General features: G+C 36.4%; 1 protein-coding gene across 1 annotated transcript in view; it reads right to left on the reverse strand.

Annotated features, from left to right (window-relative positions):
• The window catches only part of ccbe1 (collagen and calcium binding EGF domains 1), a 43,425-nt gene extending 27,203 nt beyond the window's left edge, over window positions 1-16,222 (reverse strand). The window contains exons 1-2 of the mRNA XM_035389939.1: window positions 15,835-16,222; window positions 15,485-15,565 (exon numbers count right to left, since the gene is read on the reverse strand). Coding sequence (XP_035245830.1) covers window positions 15,485-15,565; window positions 15,835-15,941 — 188 coding nt within the window. The 5' untranslated portion in view covers window positions 15,942-16,222. The remainder of the gene's footprint in view (window positions 1-15,484; window positions 15,566-15,834) is intronic.
• Window positions 16,223-17,962: the final 1,740 nt, after the last annotated feature.

Consider the following 17,962-nt stretch of genomic DNA (forward strand, 5'->3'; position numbering starts at 1 on the left):
CTGTGCTCTGTGCCATTCATGCTGCTGTCCATATTTATTGAAAGCAGGCACAAGAAGTTCTGACGCAAATATCAGAATTTAATGGGATGATAACGGCTGACGTAAAAATTTTATGTAGTGTCAGTACGAGGCGTTATTCTCTCTGGTTCTGGCTTCCAGAAAGCTACAAATCTTCATCAAAATTGTAAAAACAGTATATCAAGATATTGGTTATTTCATTTATTTATTTAGTAGTTTTTCTTTGTCTTGATAAAGACAACTGTGTTGGCTTTATTAGGTGGGGTTATCAGAATTTAACCTATGGCTGCAGTAAAGACAAGGTAATGTTACCATCAGCATCGAGGTCATGTTACATCTCTAAATAACTATTTTTGCCTGCAATGATCAACAATCTTTTCACCTTTCCTGTCTCTATTCCCTTAATCATCCCCTGAAAGCCACAAACATTGGCCAGAATTCAATCAGATCTGGATGAGATTTTGGATATGTCAGCGAGAAAGAATTGTGCTTTGGAAAAATGCAGGCAATGCATCCAAACTTTTGTTTCCTAATTCGACAATTGACTTAATTCTCCTGCATCTAATATAGTCCTCAACGAGCTACAGCGCGGTGCTGAAAGTGTGTCCTGGACATTTAAATGAATCAGCCGGTGAATTTGTTTTATGATGTTTCTTGCCCTGACAACCCAGGAAATTACAGAGAGCATGTCTGTCCATAACTTGTTGCACAGGGTGACCGCATTTGCACCTTACTTACTCCTAACTCAAACCACACATCGCTGGCCAGAGGCCGAGCAAAGAGGCCAAACAAAGAAAAAACCCAGAAACACTGGATTACAACCAGTGACCTCAGCACTGAATCCAAGGGAACAATATCTAAAAAACAGACTTTTAGCCCAGTGATAACTTAGATACAGTGAAGTATGGTGAGATTTATTGACTAAATTAAATGAGTACTTCAATAAATAACCGGCACTTCATTCACATGCATGTATGCACAGTTCAGTCCATGACTTCGGTATGAATCATTTACAGAGCAAAGGTTTGTCAGGACCATAACAAATATGCACAGAGGTACAGTATATAGTACATCACCTCTCTAAAGGTGAATGCTAACACTAGTTGTGTTAAACACCAGTAGCTTGTTGTTTAAAAGATAATAATTACCTAAGGAAATCAATTAGAAATGCTCTAACAATTCCATTTGGTTCTCAGATTTGTTTTGAAGCAGTGTAGTTTTCAGTTAATTTTGCAAAAAAAAAAAAAAGACCACAGAATTTTCTTTCCAATCACACAAGCCGTTTTACTCCACCAAGTCATAATCTTTTCTCTCTTTCTTAGTATTCCTTCATAATTTTTGGAAGATTTTGTAAGAATGCGTAAAAGGCAATGACTTGCATCGTGCTGGATCACATAGTCCTCTCCTACAAGGTAAAGGGAAAAAGTAACATGCTTGAGTAAGACCAGCTAGACTGCTATGATATATTACCCCTTGTGAAAATCAGAGCAGTAACGCATAATTAAGAACTGGAACTGACTGACAAAATATTAAAATTCAAGGGCATACTAAAAGCTGACAAAGGTGGGGGTGGGGGGGAGGTGCAATGTCTGCAATGCCAAAAAAGGACTTAAAGTGAAGCAGCTCTCAAAATATTTTAATAAACAGAATGGACAGCTGTTTGCAATACAACCATTTGGTATGGACATGTTTAACGGTGCAAAGGAACATTTCCTTTGGCATACTGGGGTCTTGTAAGGCTAATAAATTATCCTTTATTCAATGACGTGAATAACGATTAGACAAAACAAAAAAGAACTGTGAAAGATACCTTATTGGGAATGAGAGCCAAATGATTCAGTAGAGAAACACAGATTTGCATTTGCACAAACATTTGCATACTGCATACTATGATGGTCCACTGTTAAATTTAACAGAAAACTAGCAAAATATGCACAAATCTGTGATGTGAACTTTCTCCATCACACATAATGTCAGCTAAATTGCACTTTCACAGTACAGGTTAATTTTATACCTTTTCTTATTTTCAAGTGTAATTGATACTCTAAGCTCACTAATGCCTGGATTATAAACGAAGACAATAATCCAACACATTATCAATCGGTGCTACTCTTTTGCCAATTCTGTATGGCATCTGTTTCTCCTCAATGAGTGGACGGCTGAGTATGCGGGGGTGTACATGGTCTCTCAAAGATACAGCCAGTGAGATGTAGCTAGTAGTAATTTGCAAAACACACCATAATAAAACACAGCCATAGTTTTCAAATGTAGTTTTTTAAAATACATATGTTCCCAGTCTTTTTAATGAAAGATTCCCTTCACTTTGATTCATTTTGACTGGGGAGTCACACTGCTTCTGGCTCAGTGACTGAAAAAACCCCACAAAGGCACGATACGATCACTGTTGTAAATCTGTGATGTATTCTCTGCGCATATGTTCCGTTCATCTACATGCACAGCTCATATCCATTGAATAGATGACACAACGTTTTAGTCGGTTAGGCTTTTCCCTTAAATGTAATGAAAAAACTACAGTGCAGTACAGTAAAAAAGACACATCTCTAGCCTTATCAAGAAGGTTCTGAATGCCTCTGTTTGATAATGAATGTAGCGCAGAACTCTAGCCTAGAATAGGAACATATGAGTGTAAGTAATTCCCCATAGCATCAACAGTCTCACAGCACACTTTTGAGAGCCTTTTAACATGTGAACATGAGACAAAGTTGGCCAACGTTCTTTGGGCTAACACTGCATATGCACCCTCTAGCTACTTGCCAGGTGCCTACAGGTGATTGACTGTCGTCAGTGAGAGATTGACACTAGATCTATTGAAGTAGGTGTGTGGCTACATTAAAAATAAAGGTAAATTACTCTCTGGTGTATCAGTGAGTTAATTGCAGAAGCGCACGCAGTTCAGATGCAGTGCTGCCTGTCCATGAACACACGGCACAACATGGATGTGAAACTATAGCGTAATTGGTGATTCAAAGAAAGTGGAAAAAAGGCGGTAAAAATAACTCTCCTGATATCAAAGCCACCAAACATGCTCTTTCTAAAGTCATTTTCTGTAATTTAGTATCCCATAGACAAAACTGGGGACTTCAAGGTGATTTGTTAAATTTACAAATATAACGCTGCTGTTTTATTCTTTAAGACTTACGTTTATTCCTTAATTTTTATGGCAAACAGTCTACAGAATATATGAAGTTGAGCACATAATGCGCTCTAGATACAGACACGTACTATTCCAAATAAATTGGCCTTTAATGGTACTGCAGATATATAAAAATGCTGCAGGCACCCAACTGAAAACAATTTCAGGTGGTTAAACAGGTTGACTTCCTTCCTGTGTCTTCAGTGCAGTTTTTGCTTACTCTTCAGTGAGACCCTTTGTCCTTAGCTGAAACATGACACAGACTGTAAATTGAGAAGGAATTAAATCCATCTAACCCCTGCTTTTTGTGATTACCACCAGAATGATAACATAACCTTCCTCAACTACATTGTGCACTGCAAAAAAAGAAAAAAAAAACTATAAAAACAAAACAACTGGACGACTGTGAGCCTCGTGATTTAATAGGCAAGAAGTGTTAAAGGTCTGCTCAAACGGGGCTCTTAAACACACTTTCATAAACTGTCACTGAATCTGATTACCAATAAAAAAGAAACCTTATAGTATTCAAAAATTCACAAGAACAAGGGTTAGTAATTTAACATACTGTGGTAATAAGAAACTACTGTAAAAAGGGTTATATCATGACCAAATGTGTTTTTTTAAATTTTATTTTAGCTTGGAAGCATTATGGTCCTGCAGTTTCCAACATTGTTATATTCAACCTAAAATCAAAATTATACAGCTGTTATGTACCTGTTGAACAACTTAATCATAGAATATTAGTGAATTGCTAATTACAAATTAGGAAAATGGCCAGTGAATATATTAGGATGAAATCATTTATGATATTATTGTGTCATAGCAAGCTATTTATACTCATGTCATGGTCTTACTATAAATCCATCCATCCATTATCTAACCCGCTTATTCCTGGTCAAGGTCATGGGAAGTGCTGGAGCCTATACCAGCATGCATTTGGCAAGAGGCAGGACTCGCCAGTCCATCGCAGGGCACACACACCACTCACTCACGCACTCATACCTATGGGCAATTTAGACTCTCCAATTAACCTAGCCTGCATGTTTTTAGACCGTAAGAGGAAACCTGAGTACTCAGAGGAGACCCACATGGACACAAGGAGAACATGCAGACTTCACACAGAAAGGCCCTGGTTGGGATTCATACCTTCTTACTGTGAGGCAACAGTGCTACTCACTGCACCACCCTGCCACACTTTTACTGGAAAGTGTGTTTTGTATTAGACTTCTCATCTAAACCAATACAAATGGCAAACAGATGTATTTTAATAGCTAGAAATCAAATTATTTACTATAATAAGAAACAGTCCCTAACAGTGCTAAGTGTCATCCAACAAAATGCCAAATGTACTTTATTGCAGTAAAAAATGTATGATTGTAAAAGAATATTTTTTAACTCAATAGCCTTAAAAGTATGCATATTTGAAATACAAGCACATTTTAGAAGATAATGATTGACCACAAGAGAATTCTGCCTTGTTACTATAGTGATGTTTTGTATTATACAGAATATTCTCTTGTTTAGAAACAGTAGAGATATTACAAGGTTTTGACATTAAAAATCAACGTGTCAATGTATGATTAACTTGATGGATATGATGACACTTTCCCACTAAATACAGCTGAAAATCCAAAGATTTACACAAATAATTGTAACAATAACAAATAAGCCTCATGCTATGTTCAAACACTTAATTTCTCTGGAAAACAAAGGAAGCCACAGAGAAGCAGAAGTTTACAGCAGGGTTCTTCGACTACTTCCCCCAAGGGTACTAGATTCTATTTTATTGTACTTATTAACCAGACATCTTTCACATGCCATTTACAAAATGTCGGAATAACATGTATTATGCATAATACAAAGTAGATACTTTCTGAACACAGCTATGCATGTGTCAGCTATTCTGTCACTAGTGAGATGTGTGCAGACCTGGACAGCTTCACTATTGCTGATGCTTCTGAATAACATTTCCTCTCAGTGATCAAAGGGCTAAGAGTACATCTGTCAGGCTGCCACTGGCCCCAGGCCACCAGTATCTATGGATACCAAAAAGGCCTGCTTTGCTGAGCATGAGTTTTACTTATAGAAAATTAATCAAGCTATGTAATGATTAGGGTAGTATCAAAATACATAGCATACGCTATAGCATATGCACTTTTGTCCAAAAAGCATACATGTTAGTAGCTTTTATTAACTTTATTAGCCTTTATTTATAAGCTGCATTAGCTTATTTCTGAAGAAAGAGGTCTATAACAGGAATACTAGGACTATTATATTATAAAAATGTATTAAAAAGTACTTATTATAAGAAAGTTAGTCTGTTTGAAACAGTCTAGGTTCTTAATTCAAATAGTATTAAACATATCAAGTTAAGATTTAAATTGGCCAACACTGCTCATGGGTTGTGCTATGTGCATTCTCTCATTTTCCGCAGCCAGTATCTGCAAAATGTTTTTTTTAAATTCAATGCAATGTACAGAGTGAAGGGGATACATATTATATTATTTAATCTTGTTTTATTTAATTTAAAATTATATTGTGTGGATACCGCTCTCAATTATATTACATTTATACTAAGCAGACCTGGGAAAGGCAAGGCATTGGTAAAAATAAATGGCTCCTTAATGCCAAAACAAACATATCAAACCCTTATTTTACTATATATTTTTCTGCATTTACAGCAGCAATAAAGATTTCACAATATTTTAACCGGTTTATGATCCCAATGAATAATTACACTGAAATGAGTGGAAATTTCCGGAGGCCCCAGTTACACAAGTTCATTAAGGAAAGCAGCTAGATTGTTAAGATAAGGCAAGGATGTAGTGTGCGCAGAAATAGTAGCAAAATCCCTATTAATGCATGCTAGTAGATTATGGTTAAATCCTACTGCTAAACATTTTCTTCATGTCTGTCATCGTATCCACTCTGTTTAAGCTTTGGTCTTTACATACTATTGTTATGAACCTTATCCATAGTGGTTATTTCCTTTTATGTACTTCCTTCTTGCACAATGTGGTGTTTGCCGATGTTTATCATCCTCTAAGCACAGCTGAGTTTATTGGGATGGCAGGCATTGCACCAAGTTAAATCTGTTGAGCAGTACCTGTATATTGACTGTATTTAGAAACAGGCCAGTGCAGAGGGAGTGGCTCCGGGTTCCTGAGCACCTGCCCCTTTTGCCCCAAGTGCCCAATGTGCCCCCTTGTTTTACAAAACAATATGTATATTGTTATTGTTGCTGTCATCAATTTTCATTCATTCAATCTGGCAAAATATATTCTGTCCAATAAATGGGTGGTGTACCCTTTTCTCACTTTGAGCACCTGCCCCTCAAAAGGTCTCTGCACAGCCCTGTTTACTAGTAAACAGACGACAAATAAGTGCACAATGGCTATTCAATTCAAATTCAAATACTTATTATTATTACTACATAATGAATGCCTGCGAATGTTGAGTACCATTAGAAATTCTATGTATGATTCCAGGTTTAATTCACTTGACTCTTTCTCCTGTTTCATACTGGGGTAACTATTTTCACAAGTTCAATTTGAAAATTATTATGCGATTTGTTCTGAAGATGATGGTGATTTTAAAGCTATTTGGTTCAGAACAGGAGGGGGAGCAAACAGGGAACACATGGTTGAGGAAGATTCAATTCAATGATTTCTCCTTAAATTTTACCTACTAATGAACTGCAAGTATTATTTTTTTTAACAAAAAAACACGTGAACTTTTTGTGAAGAAAACAAAACAGTTTGTGCATTTATTTGTAAGTCAAAGTTCAGGAAAACATGTTGACCAATGATTAGCTAGGCAGAGGACAGTGGAACTATAAAAAAAGGACTTTATTTACTCTAAGGACTTGTTTAAAAAAAAAAAAAACATTAACAAAGATTCATTTATTTGAGAATATCTTCAAGAACTTCAGGTACACACAAACTACACATACTATTAGTTGCCTGTCTGATAATATATGCTATGAACAATTAAAATCCTTGGGAAATGAGGCTGAATATCTTTGAATATAAGTTTTATTTTTTTTTTCTTGAAGCTGTAAGCTTTATGAAGACTGGCATGACAAGATGACTGTGAAATCAGCACACCACACCAGCATCACCAAGGAATGTTCCAGAACAACACAACCTCCTCCCCTGCACTTTCCAAGGTAACTCTCATCCAGTAGTCAATCATTTTCTCAAGCAAGATGGCAGCGTTGTGTCATCAATTAGCTGCTGATCATTTCCTGGTTCAGAACACTAAGGCTCTGACAATAAATTATTGCATTTCCTGTTAACGTATCTCGTGGAAAAAAAAGAGCTGCCGTTTTGCTCCAACAGACAAGGCTCTGAATTAGGTGGGACATAATTTATCAAAGTGACAGCAGAAAGTGGAGGCAGGTTTTACACATTAACCTCTATTGGAGGAGTGTGGGATTCAGAAATTCCCACTTAATAATGAAAAGTGAAACTGCAACCCAGGGCTTGGAAATGCACAAACGCATCCTTGCATGATGATAGCATATATGCAGAAACCTTGCATATTAACAGTTAAAAAAGATGACACTGTCATTTGAAATGACTTATACATTTCATATCAACACAAGCATGTTTAGCATACTTGCTACAGTGGTGTGTAAATTTGTTTTAATAAGTTTGTTTTAGCAGCAGTCCTCCTTTAAACAAACCCTGACCAGGGCAGACCATAGGGCTTACCCAAAGGCTTAACCCTGCCATCCCACTTGCTAAGGAGACGATCTCCAGTTATCACAAGGAGACAGCAGTTGTGTTATTCCTGTGAGCTACTGGAATAACTGGACACAGCATCATAAACAAAGCCCACACATTCAGAAGCCAGCAGATGCCCAAACAATAAACACCACTCCGGTTAACAGGACCTGTCACAAAAAATGGCGTGCCTTAGTCATCAAAAGACTGGAAACTGAAGTAGAAACAGGAGGATATCAGACACATATGAAAGATAACTACTAATACAGACATCTGTGATGCTTCTTGACACTTTGTTGGATTTCTGACTTCGCATCCATCACGGTTCAAAGTTCAGTCTTGTGAGCTTTTTAAAGTTTAGGTAATGAGCAAATTATTGTTTAACATCTTAGCTTATCTTAGTCGTTAGTACAGGAGCAGTGGATTCTTTCAAGTTTCAGTTGCTGGATAAGTAATTCAACAAGTAAATACTCATCAAGTATATTTAAACAGTATTATCACTGTTATCCTCCTCCTGTTGCTGCAATTGTCATATATCATGTTGTTTATGTCTGGAAACCTTTCGTGGCTTAGCTGGTTTAGTCCAGGGCTTTGCTGATAGATTGCAGATTGTTGAAAGTTGAATTCATATGTAAACCAGATAGTAAGACCAAAATATTGGATGATGTCCATTGATGCTCATGAAATGACATTGTTCGTTTAGCTAATATCTCAAAAGAGATGCCATGGAGGAGATGACTGGATAGAAATTAATACAGATAGAAATACATAACCTTTTAGAAAGGTCAGCATAGTATTACTGTTCATTACTGTTAATTTTGTTGGTTTTAATCACATGACCAAAAATAGCACATAATAAAACCTAATGTAAACATGGCCTTGATATAACTAAATACATCTTTTGTGGGGGCACATACTCCATAAGTTAACAGGAATGGAAACAAATAAATCAAAGCTGAATTTGAATTCCTCTGTGCCAAGATATATCTTCTGAAGTAATGGAATTTTTGATCTATGTCTAGTTCGAAAATCTATTGTTGGTCATGCACACATGTAATGCATTAAATACAATTGCCCAGTTGGCAATGCATAAGATATGATTTTAAGTGATTCACTGTTACAATGACACTGTGGGTTAGACAATGCCAAGACTCGGATTAAACACACCAAAGATTTTGGTTTATGCATGTAATGCGCTAATATTTGTTTACTTTGCTTTGTGATAGTGAGCTCACTGTTACATTTTTTATAGTCAGTATCACGCAGAAGCCTAATATGCCAATTTTTTTTTTTTAACACTAAAAGTTCTCATCCAACTCTACGGTCTGTGTACATTCAGGGCCCAAAATGAATGAATGTCTTTATGTTGGTACAGCCACAGGATATCTTCCCAAGGTATGCAGAAAAAAATCATAGTTATCGTAGGATAGCTACTGCCTCAGCCATAAAACAGATTTAATGGATCTTAGACATTGACATGGAGAATTTTCTGTTTGCAGGCAGTTGAATTTCAAAATTTTAATGTACCTGAGGTACGCAGCTTGTGTATTTTGGATACAGCTGGGGGCGCCACCATGTTGGTTTTTAAATGACACTGATAAATTATTTGAAACCAACATTTCCTGGAAAACCATGAAAGGAAAATCACTGGAATTATGCCTGGGAATTCTTTCAAATTAAACAAAAATAAAATATTACAGTATATGGTGCTCCTTTCTGTTTCACAACAGCCACACTTCCTGGTATGCAGTTTGTCAATATATGAAAAGTGCAAGGACATGAATAATCACAAAACCCACACTTTCAGTAACAGATGTCAGAGAATTTCTTAATGAGAAATATCTCAATAATAAAAAGCACCTGGATTTGGAATGTTATGGAAATTACTCACAGTAAATTGCCTAATACCTTTGACTAAGTCTTTCCGTAATATATCATTTAACAGAACCAAATGCTGTGCCCTGAAACCTGAACACAGTAGAAAACCAATGCTGGACAATGGTTGAAGACAACTGGAAACAAGTCAGGAGATACTCATTGTTGCTAACCAGCAGGAAAATGTTTGGGGGGATGAAACGCACATCAATTTGATGGTAAAGATGGAACAATATTACAAGACATGTTACTGCAATTTAGTGTAATTAACATGTTTGAAATTAATCTTTCTTTGACATGGGCAGTCATGTTCATTCTTGGAACAACGGCTCTGCAAATACATTGACAGTATGTCATGTTCACAACATAAAATAAGTAATTTTTCATGCAGAACACTTCCATACACTTTGTAGCAACAATGTACCAGGGGCCTAATTAGACTTTCCATACATTGCCATCACCAAATTTGCATATGTCACACATATGCATAGTTTGGTTAATAAATCGTGCTTCTCCATACACATGTGCGCATACACAGAAGTATGCCCAATGACCACCTTGCCCTTAATGGCTTGCACCTAAACAGCATAAAATTTTAATTAGGTAAACTGATCATCTTATTCATTTGAAGTTGTGTAATAGCTTTATTTTTTAAAAAGACATTCGTATCCAGCTCCATTCAAGTAACTACTTCATAACTCTAATTAATAATCTGGTTAAAATTCCAATATGACTAAACCTTAATATTTTAATGGTACATAAAATAAATGAAGCTTTTGCTGTTCCTGGTAATTCCAAACCAGTCAGCCTCATTACTGTAAGGCGAGTGAGGCTGAGCAAAGCATACTATAACACAAATACGCTTTAGGTTTAGCATACATGTAGCGACACCATGTATCTATTAATAACAATTGTGTTTCCATAAACATATAATAACATTTTGGAAGGGAAACCTGTAAGCTGTGTTTTTATATGTATAAGCTTTAAATGGTTTTCCTTTCAATGCCATCGCCCAATTTTTTTTGTTATTCACATTTTTTTGCCATTACATGTCTGAACAGCCTGTCCATGCAACATAATAATAACAGTGAAATAAAGCCTCAAACATCCCTTCTGTCAGCCAGGCACCAAACAATAAGCCCATTAAAAACACAAAGAAACGAAATCCTGGAATTTCCTCAGACAGAATCCATAGACAGACACTACAGTACTTCCTAACGTGGGACGGAGTGAGGTGCTCAGGCACACAGAATGTGATCATCTTCTGTTTCTACGGTGATCCTGAATGTTAAATCCACTCCATATTAACAGCTTTCAGCTAAAAGACCATGCTAATTACAGTAAATGTTCACAGTAAATACAAATGTAACACAAATATTTAAAAAGGACATTCTGTAAATGTTGAGGGTTTAAGGCTTTCCTTAACAGTCGCCTTTCTACAAATTGTTTGGACATCACTAAGCTTGAAAAGGTTAACTTGCCTGTGGGATCCCTAACCAAATTCCTTAAACGTTCATTTTGGTAAACAAAGAAAAAAAAACCCCCATAACTCTACGAGATAGATTCTCTTAATAAATCCACGCCTTTGGTAGACTCTTGACTTTGATATGCTTAAAGAGATATGTTTTACTGCTTGCTCAAGATAAATGAATGTGGTGAGATATAGTGCCATTGCAGGCTCATGCCAGTATTTTACCTTGTGCAGGATCGAGACCAAAACTCCCCATGGGTGGTTGCTTGTGTGGTATTTAGACATAATTTTTACAATAAACTGCTTGCCTTGAAATACCCCTTTGTGTGCATGTGTGTCAGTGTGAATGTATGTGTGTTTGTGTGTGTGTGTGTGTGTGTGTGTGTGAGAGAGAGAGAGAGAGAGTGAGTGAGTGAGTGAGAGAGAGAGAGAGAGAGAGAGAGAGAGAGGGGGTTCATCAATCTGTACTGTGCAACTACATAATTTTGAAGTACGTAAAAATGAACTTTTACTCAGGGAAAATACTAACAGTGTTGCTCTCCTTTGCAAAATTTACTTTTCATTTTGCACCAAACCTCCATATTAAGAATCATGGAGAGACAGTGTTGATATGTGTAACTGAGTAAACAATATCTGCACTCCCTTGTAAATGGCTGATAATAAGTCTGTCATTGTGATTGTTATCTTGCACATTATTGCCCTGAATAATGCTAAACTAAATAATTCCCTCTTTCACATATACAACTCAGAGAATAACACAGGCCAATGAAACACATCAGTGTAATTCATCTTTGTGTTACTTTATGCACATGCTACCTCCACATAAAGGCAATAAACCTTCTATAAAAGACTACAAATGTAGCTCTCTGTGAACATATAAACCATTGCACATATAAGTCAGTAAAAGTCTAGCCAGAATGAAATTGCAGTAATGAATGTATAGGATCTTCATTCCTTAGCCAGGGAGGCAGGGTCAAAACCAGGCCACTGTCCTGTAACTGTGTTTGTTAGACACACTTCAATAGCATTATTCCCAAGAATTTGTCTGGAAATAGCTTACATTTGTTCATAGTTATGTGTGTGTAAGCCTTAGCTGACCAGTGACTAAATAGAGATGGAGAATTAAGAAAAAAAATCAGCAGGCACATTTGAGTCAGCTGCCCAATTTACGTGCTTAACCACATCTCTTTTCTGACCAATATTATACTCACTATTACAATTACATCTTGACTCATCCTTTTCTTTCCATTATTTCACTCTCTGTCTCTCTCATCATGACTTCTTTAGTCATTAGGGCCTGCATTTGTTCTCAGAGGTCTCCTCTCTGTTGACTGGTATTATACTTTTCCAAACGGCCAACCACCAAAAACCTTGGACATTTTACACTACAGCAATATCTCTCCTATCACTATACTCCCACTTTTTAGCAAGCTCTCCATGTTTTCAAGTACACTTAACAAAAAAAAGATACACCACTCTTAACTATCGTGTTAGCTTTCAGCGCCACCTGCAATAAAGGCTGTCTAACAAAACCTGCGCTTCACGATAAATGAAACTACAATATCTGTGCATTGCCGATCTTTGCCATGAATATTCTCTGAGTGTGAGTGTAGAGAACGAAGAATATCGACAATTTGAAATAATGTTGATTAAAATGTGCACAATTTTGTCATCCAAATAAAAGTCAATTTATTACTTGCCAAATAATAGCCTAATTGAGGAGAACTGGTTAAATATGATGGTATTGAGTACACAGCTCGAGACTGACAAGTTTTCTGCCTCCTCAATTTTCAGCTTAGCAGTCGCCACTGCTTCATTTCACACTCTTTTTCTAAATATGGAATCTCCATCATTTTCATAATAGACAAATATTCACAATATATGAATAGTGGAAATCATCTTCATTTAAAGATTTAGATTAAGATCACTGAATCATGAAATTAACATGCTGCAAGTTTGAGCAGCACAATAAAACATCTACAGCTTGAAGCGATTGAGTCCATGTTTTGTTCTGTGCCAGCAAGATTAGGACACCAGCACATTAATCTGTAAATTTAAAAAAAACAAAAAAAACTGTTTATTATCTTACTGACAGAAGTTGGAAAGAATACCCAGGTTATTTTATATGTGCCATTTCCACAACTGATTGTCAGTTAAGGAACTCAGAGAAACAGGAGGTCAATTGTTTTCACATGAAAGTCTTGAGCTTTCAGAAACAGATGGATATCTGGACAAAAAATATTTTGCATTGTAAGAAAGGTTATTTGGGGTAACAGCCTACTAACTTCAGATTAACTCCTTTAGATTTTTTGTTTGCCTCAAACGATGAACAGGATAGTTGTCATTTTTTTACCGTTTTGCAATTCATTAAAGCATTTAAACTTATTTTTATGATGCCAAAATATGAGCAAATTCCTGAGGTTGTGCAAGTGATAACTATACCAATTACTCAAATCTCTTCTTTTAAGAAGAGATAACATGCAAACACAAAGCTACAAGCCAGAAATGTTGAGAAAAAGCACTAACTATAAAACCAGTACACAGAAACTGTCCTTTGCTTGGTAATTGCCATTGTACCAGCAAGTATGACAATATGTGTGTAAAACAAGATTTTATCAACACAACGGCAACATTGCAGTTTCCATTTTGTCATCCAAACTACAGTACACTAATACCAGTACACAAAAAATAGGTAAGATACTACCAAATCACTATTTTTGACTTGGTACAACAGAAGCAAATGTGAAGACACTTTTCATTTCTCAAGGATACACTATAAAGAAAGAAGATGAGAAGAGTAGGCCAAGTTGTATGCACTGGCATGGCCTTGCTTATAAACTGTTTAATCTGTAGTCTAAATTAACCACACAGAAGTCTGACATACTTTTAAGTCAAGCATACTGTCTCTTTGCAGCTACAACATCAAACACTGCAATTACAGCATTAGTTAGCTCGTTAGCTAGTTTATGCTTATGCTAGTTAGCTAGTTACTGTGTGTAAAAACCTTGAAAAACTATTTAGATTTAGATTATTAAGGAGTTTCTTGTCATTTGTTCACTCAAATCATTTACTCGTGTAAAGGGACAGACCCATTTTGACGTACTTCACCAAATTTTGCACTAGGTACAAAAAGGCCATTAGAAAAAGCAAAATGAAAATCAGTTGCAAACTTTGAAAAGCAAAATTTCAATGTATAATACAAAATTATATCAATAGATACTGAAAACTTTATATGGACATACAGTACTATACTATTACCAAGTTCCTTACACAGAACTATCTTGCAGGCTGGCTACATTTACTACATAACGGATGGTGTTGCAACAGTGCACACTCCAGACTGCCAGTACATATCCCCCACGTTACCGGGGCATTGGGAATAATATGTTTATGTGTCTTGCTCATAACAGCACATTTTAAAGGTTCATAAAAAAGTCCTTTCGAAATATCATTCTAACATTCAATTAATCACTGACTAGTGACACTCTGTCTTTACCTTGAATCTCTTTTTTGGTAACATCAAGAATGCATCCACTGAAGATTCCCCTCTCAAAGTTTATTTACATCCATCCCGCTGGTGTGCAACAAAAATGTGGGAGTCAGGGGAAGTAATACTGAAGTTTATGACTGTCTGTTAACCTTCCCATAGTTAGTCCCTCCCTGGCCACTTTTCTCAGCGACAGGGAATAATATTACATAAATTATGCATTAAATTATAGTAGCAGACTGCCATTGATCACTATAGTTTTCACTTGCTATGTTTCTTTAAATGCGTCCACTGCCGTAAGTCACATCCCTGGGTGTGTGGTTGATACTTATCAGCATTAACGTTTTCATTAGAGATGGGCAGATTTGAGACGCATCAGAGATCAAGTGCAGCTCCTTCTATTTTAGATAAGTTTTGTACTCTACACAGGGGGTCCACACATTTTTGGCAGTGGCTGAACAATAACAACACCATTATACTGTTCTCTACATAAACACACAGGGCCAGCTGTTTCGATTTATGCATAATTGCAAAGCAGTCTATTCGTTTGCATTCATACTTTATAAAGGAAGAACACTTTTATAACACCTCAAAAGTGTTAATAGCAACAAGCTCTTTATGAATATATTCATGTATTTTAAAAGTACCCACATTTAACATACAGTATAGGCAAGATATCATGTCAGTTTACAAACAGTGCACAGCAGATTTCGACAAGGTGGTTTTGCATCGTCAAGCACGCAGAGACCTACCTGTAACATGTAGTCAATTCCCCCGTAGGCTTAATGCAAGGATATTTAGTTGTGACTATTTTATTTTCTGAGCAGATTTCTCTGTAAAGATATAAGACCTTAATTAGCCAAAACGGCGACGGGTACAGGCATGTAGTACCTAAACACGTTTTTGTATCATGTATACAAGCCATTGGTAATATATTTTTACATAACTAATTACATCAACCTTGGAACATTCCCGGTTATAATTTCATATGGGATAATCTGCTTTTCACATAACGAAGGTTGTAAAACAATATGCATAACCTACGAGCTTACATTTACAAGAACATATTAAGGCGTGAACACACATTTTTAAGTTATACTACCTGTCCGCATCATCTTGTTCCTCTCTGTAAGTCCAAAGTAAGCCATTCGTAAAAAACGTAAATACTAAAACAGCCCTGAGAGTAATCTCTCCGTTCATATAATTCATTTCCTCAGGTGCAGTACGCCAATAGTATCCGCAGTCGCCCAATTGCTGTAAAACGTGTCCGCTGAAGTTACTGTACTTTAAATATGAGGCACAGCGTTTCAGAAAACTGATTGGCTCTCGCAAGCACGTTCCACTCTTGATTCGAATTGCAGCACGGCTGTCTTTCCAGTCCTTCCTTTCTGCTGAGCTTTTTACAGACTTTCAAAAGTTCACGAGGCTCAAGGCGAGGCTCAAGGCAAAAAAGGAAAGACAATGAAACATATTTGGCAGTTATCAAGTGACCCACACGCAGCAACATATCCAGTGTATCTCAATGCATTTTCTATTATGTTCCGCACCTGTAGTCGAATAGAGATGCAACTGCAAGATGCTAGCCTATTTATTTTCCGGTAGCCCCTCCCCACCCATACATACATACATACATACATACATACATACATACATACATAAAAATAATAATACTGCAGAAATCTACATTGTCCGATACGCCAAAAGTGGCGGGCAAAAGCGTATCCGCATTCCTCTTTTAAAATCAACCTAAACAGTCATAATTTGTCTCGAACAGGAGCACTGTGGTAATGACGGCTGGGTCCTATCTGTGTAGCAGGAATCTGGCAACGTCACAGATGATTATATTGAAAATGCGGTATTTGATCCATTCCAGAAGGCCTGTCTGACATTGTAATGCGCATCTGAACCTTTTACGCACCCGAAACCTTGACCTTCTGGCTTTATCATTATTCAATTGAATAGTAATATCAACACACTATAGATTTTCAGTATGAAGCTGAGAAAAACAAAAACCAGATACAGTGACCAATCTTAAAACATTATATAAGGAACACTGATTTCTAATTGTGTTCTATTATGTTCTATACAAAAACATTTGTTTCTTCAGTGACCTTAAACGTGGTAATTGCTGTTTATAAAATCATTAACCCTTATTATTGGAGAAATATCAGTTGTGTCTTGCCATACATAGAAATGGCCTGCCATCCTCAGAGATTATTAGCCTAATGTTGAGAGAACACTTATATTCAGATACATTTTGGTTTATGTGTTGAATTTGCAAATAAATGTTTGTTTATACCAAAGACCAGTTGTTCCCATTAGCAATCTACATTGCTAACAAAGCAAACTGCAACTATAAGAAATTATAATCACACTTTTACTGTATATATATACAAACCATTTCAATTGCCATGCACATAAATATTTTCTTCACATAATTATTGTGGGATACAAACTAAATTGATTCACTAATACTAGTTAGTGAGGCTGCTGAGTGGCTCTTCTTGTTAAGCAACTGTATGGATTGGCCCCAAAAACTGGAACTGAATCCAAACCGTGCCAGTGACGACTGTACCAACAGCCTCACGGAGTGTGGCACACTTGCCATTAGTGTCGCGTGCAGGTGCACCTGCTGAGATGTGTGCGAAGTGTCTGTTACCTACTCCTGCCCGCGTGAGCCCAATTTGAAATCTTGTGATAAGGAAATAATCTCTGGATGAGATCATGTATTTCAGTGAATAAATCCTTGTCTGTGCTCTCCTGAATTGAGAGCGGGGAGGTTGTGGCAATGAACACTGACAAAATAAATTTGGGCATTTCCAAATTGGGGAAAAAAGGAGCGAAGGAACAGAGAGTTTTCCTTAAATACTAGTAGTGAGTGGATTAAGGATTCATTAAAGAGGTAGATTGATGGAGGAAATCATAATTAGACTTTACACATCCCTACTCTTTATTGCACATTATTACAATAAAATAATACCATTATGTGATATTTGTGGTGCAATTATTCATTTTTTTATTATAGTGACAAAATCACAGTTCAATTAATGGCTTGAATTTTAATGTAATAAATTACTTCAGTTAACAAAAAAAAAACACAAGATTTGATAACATTTTCATTAAGTCACATAAATAATGAATATGCGGAAAGTGTAAAACCCTTAAGCGGGATTTTGTTGTAAATTGTATCCACTGTGCAATACTGAATTTAATCATATCGGTCTATGTTC

This window comes from Anguilla anguilla, chromosome 14, assembly GCF_013347855.1.
Source record: "Anguilla anguilla isolate fAngAng1 chromosome 14, fAngAng1.pri, whole genome shotgun sequence".
In the NCBI taxonomy this organism is placed as follows: Eukaryota; Metazoa; Chordata; class Actinopteri; order Anguilliformes; family Anguillidae; genus Anguilla; species Anguilla anguilla.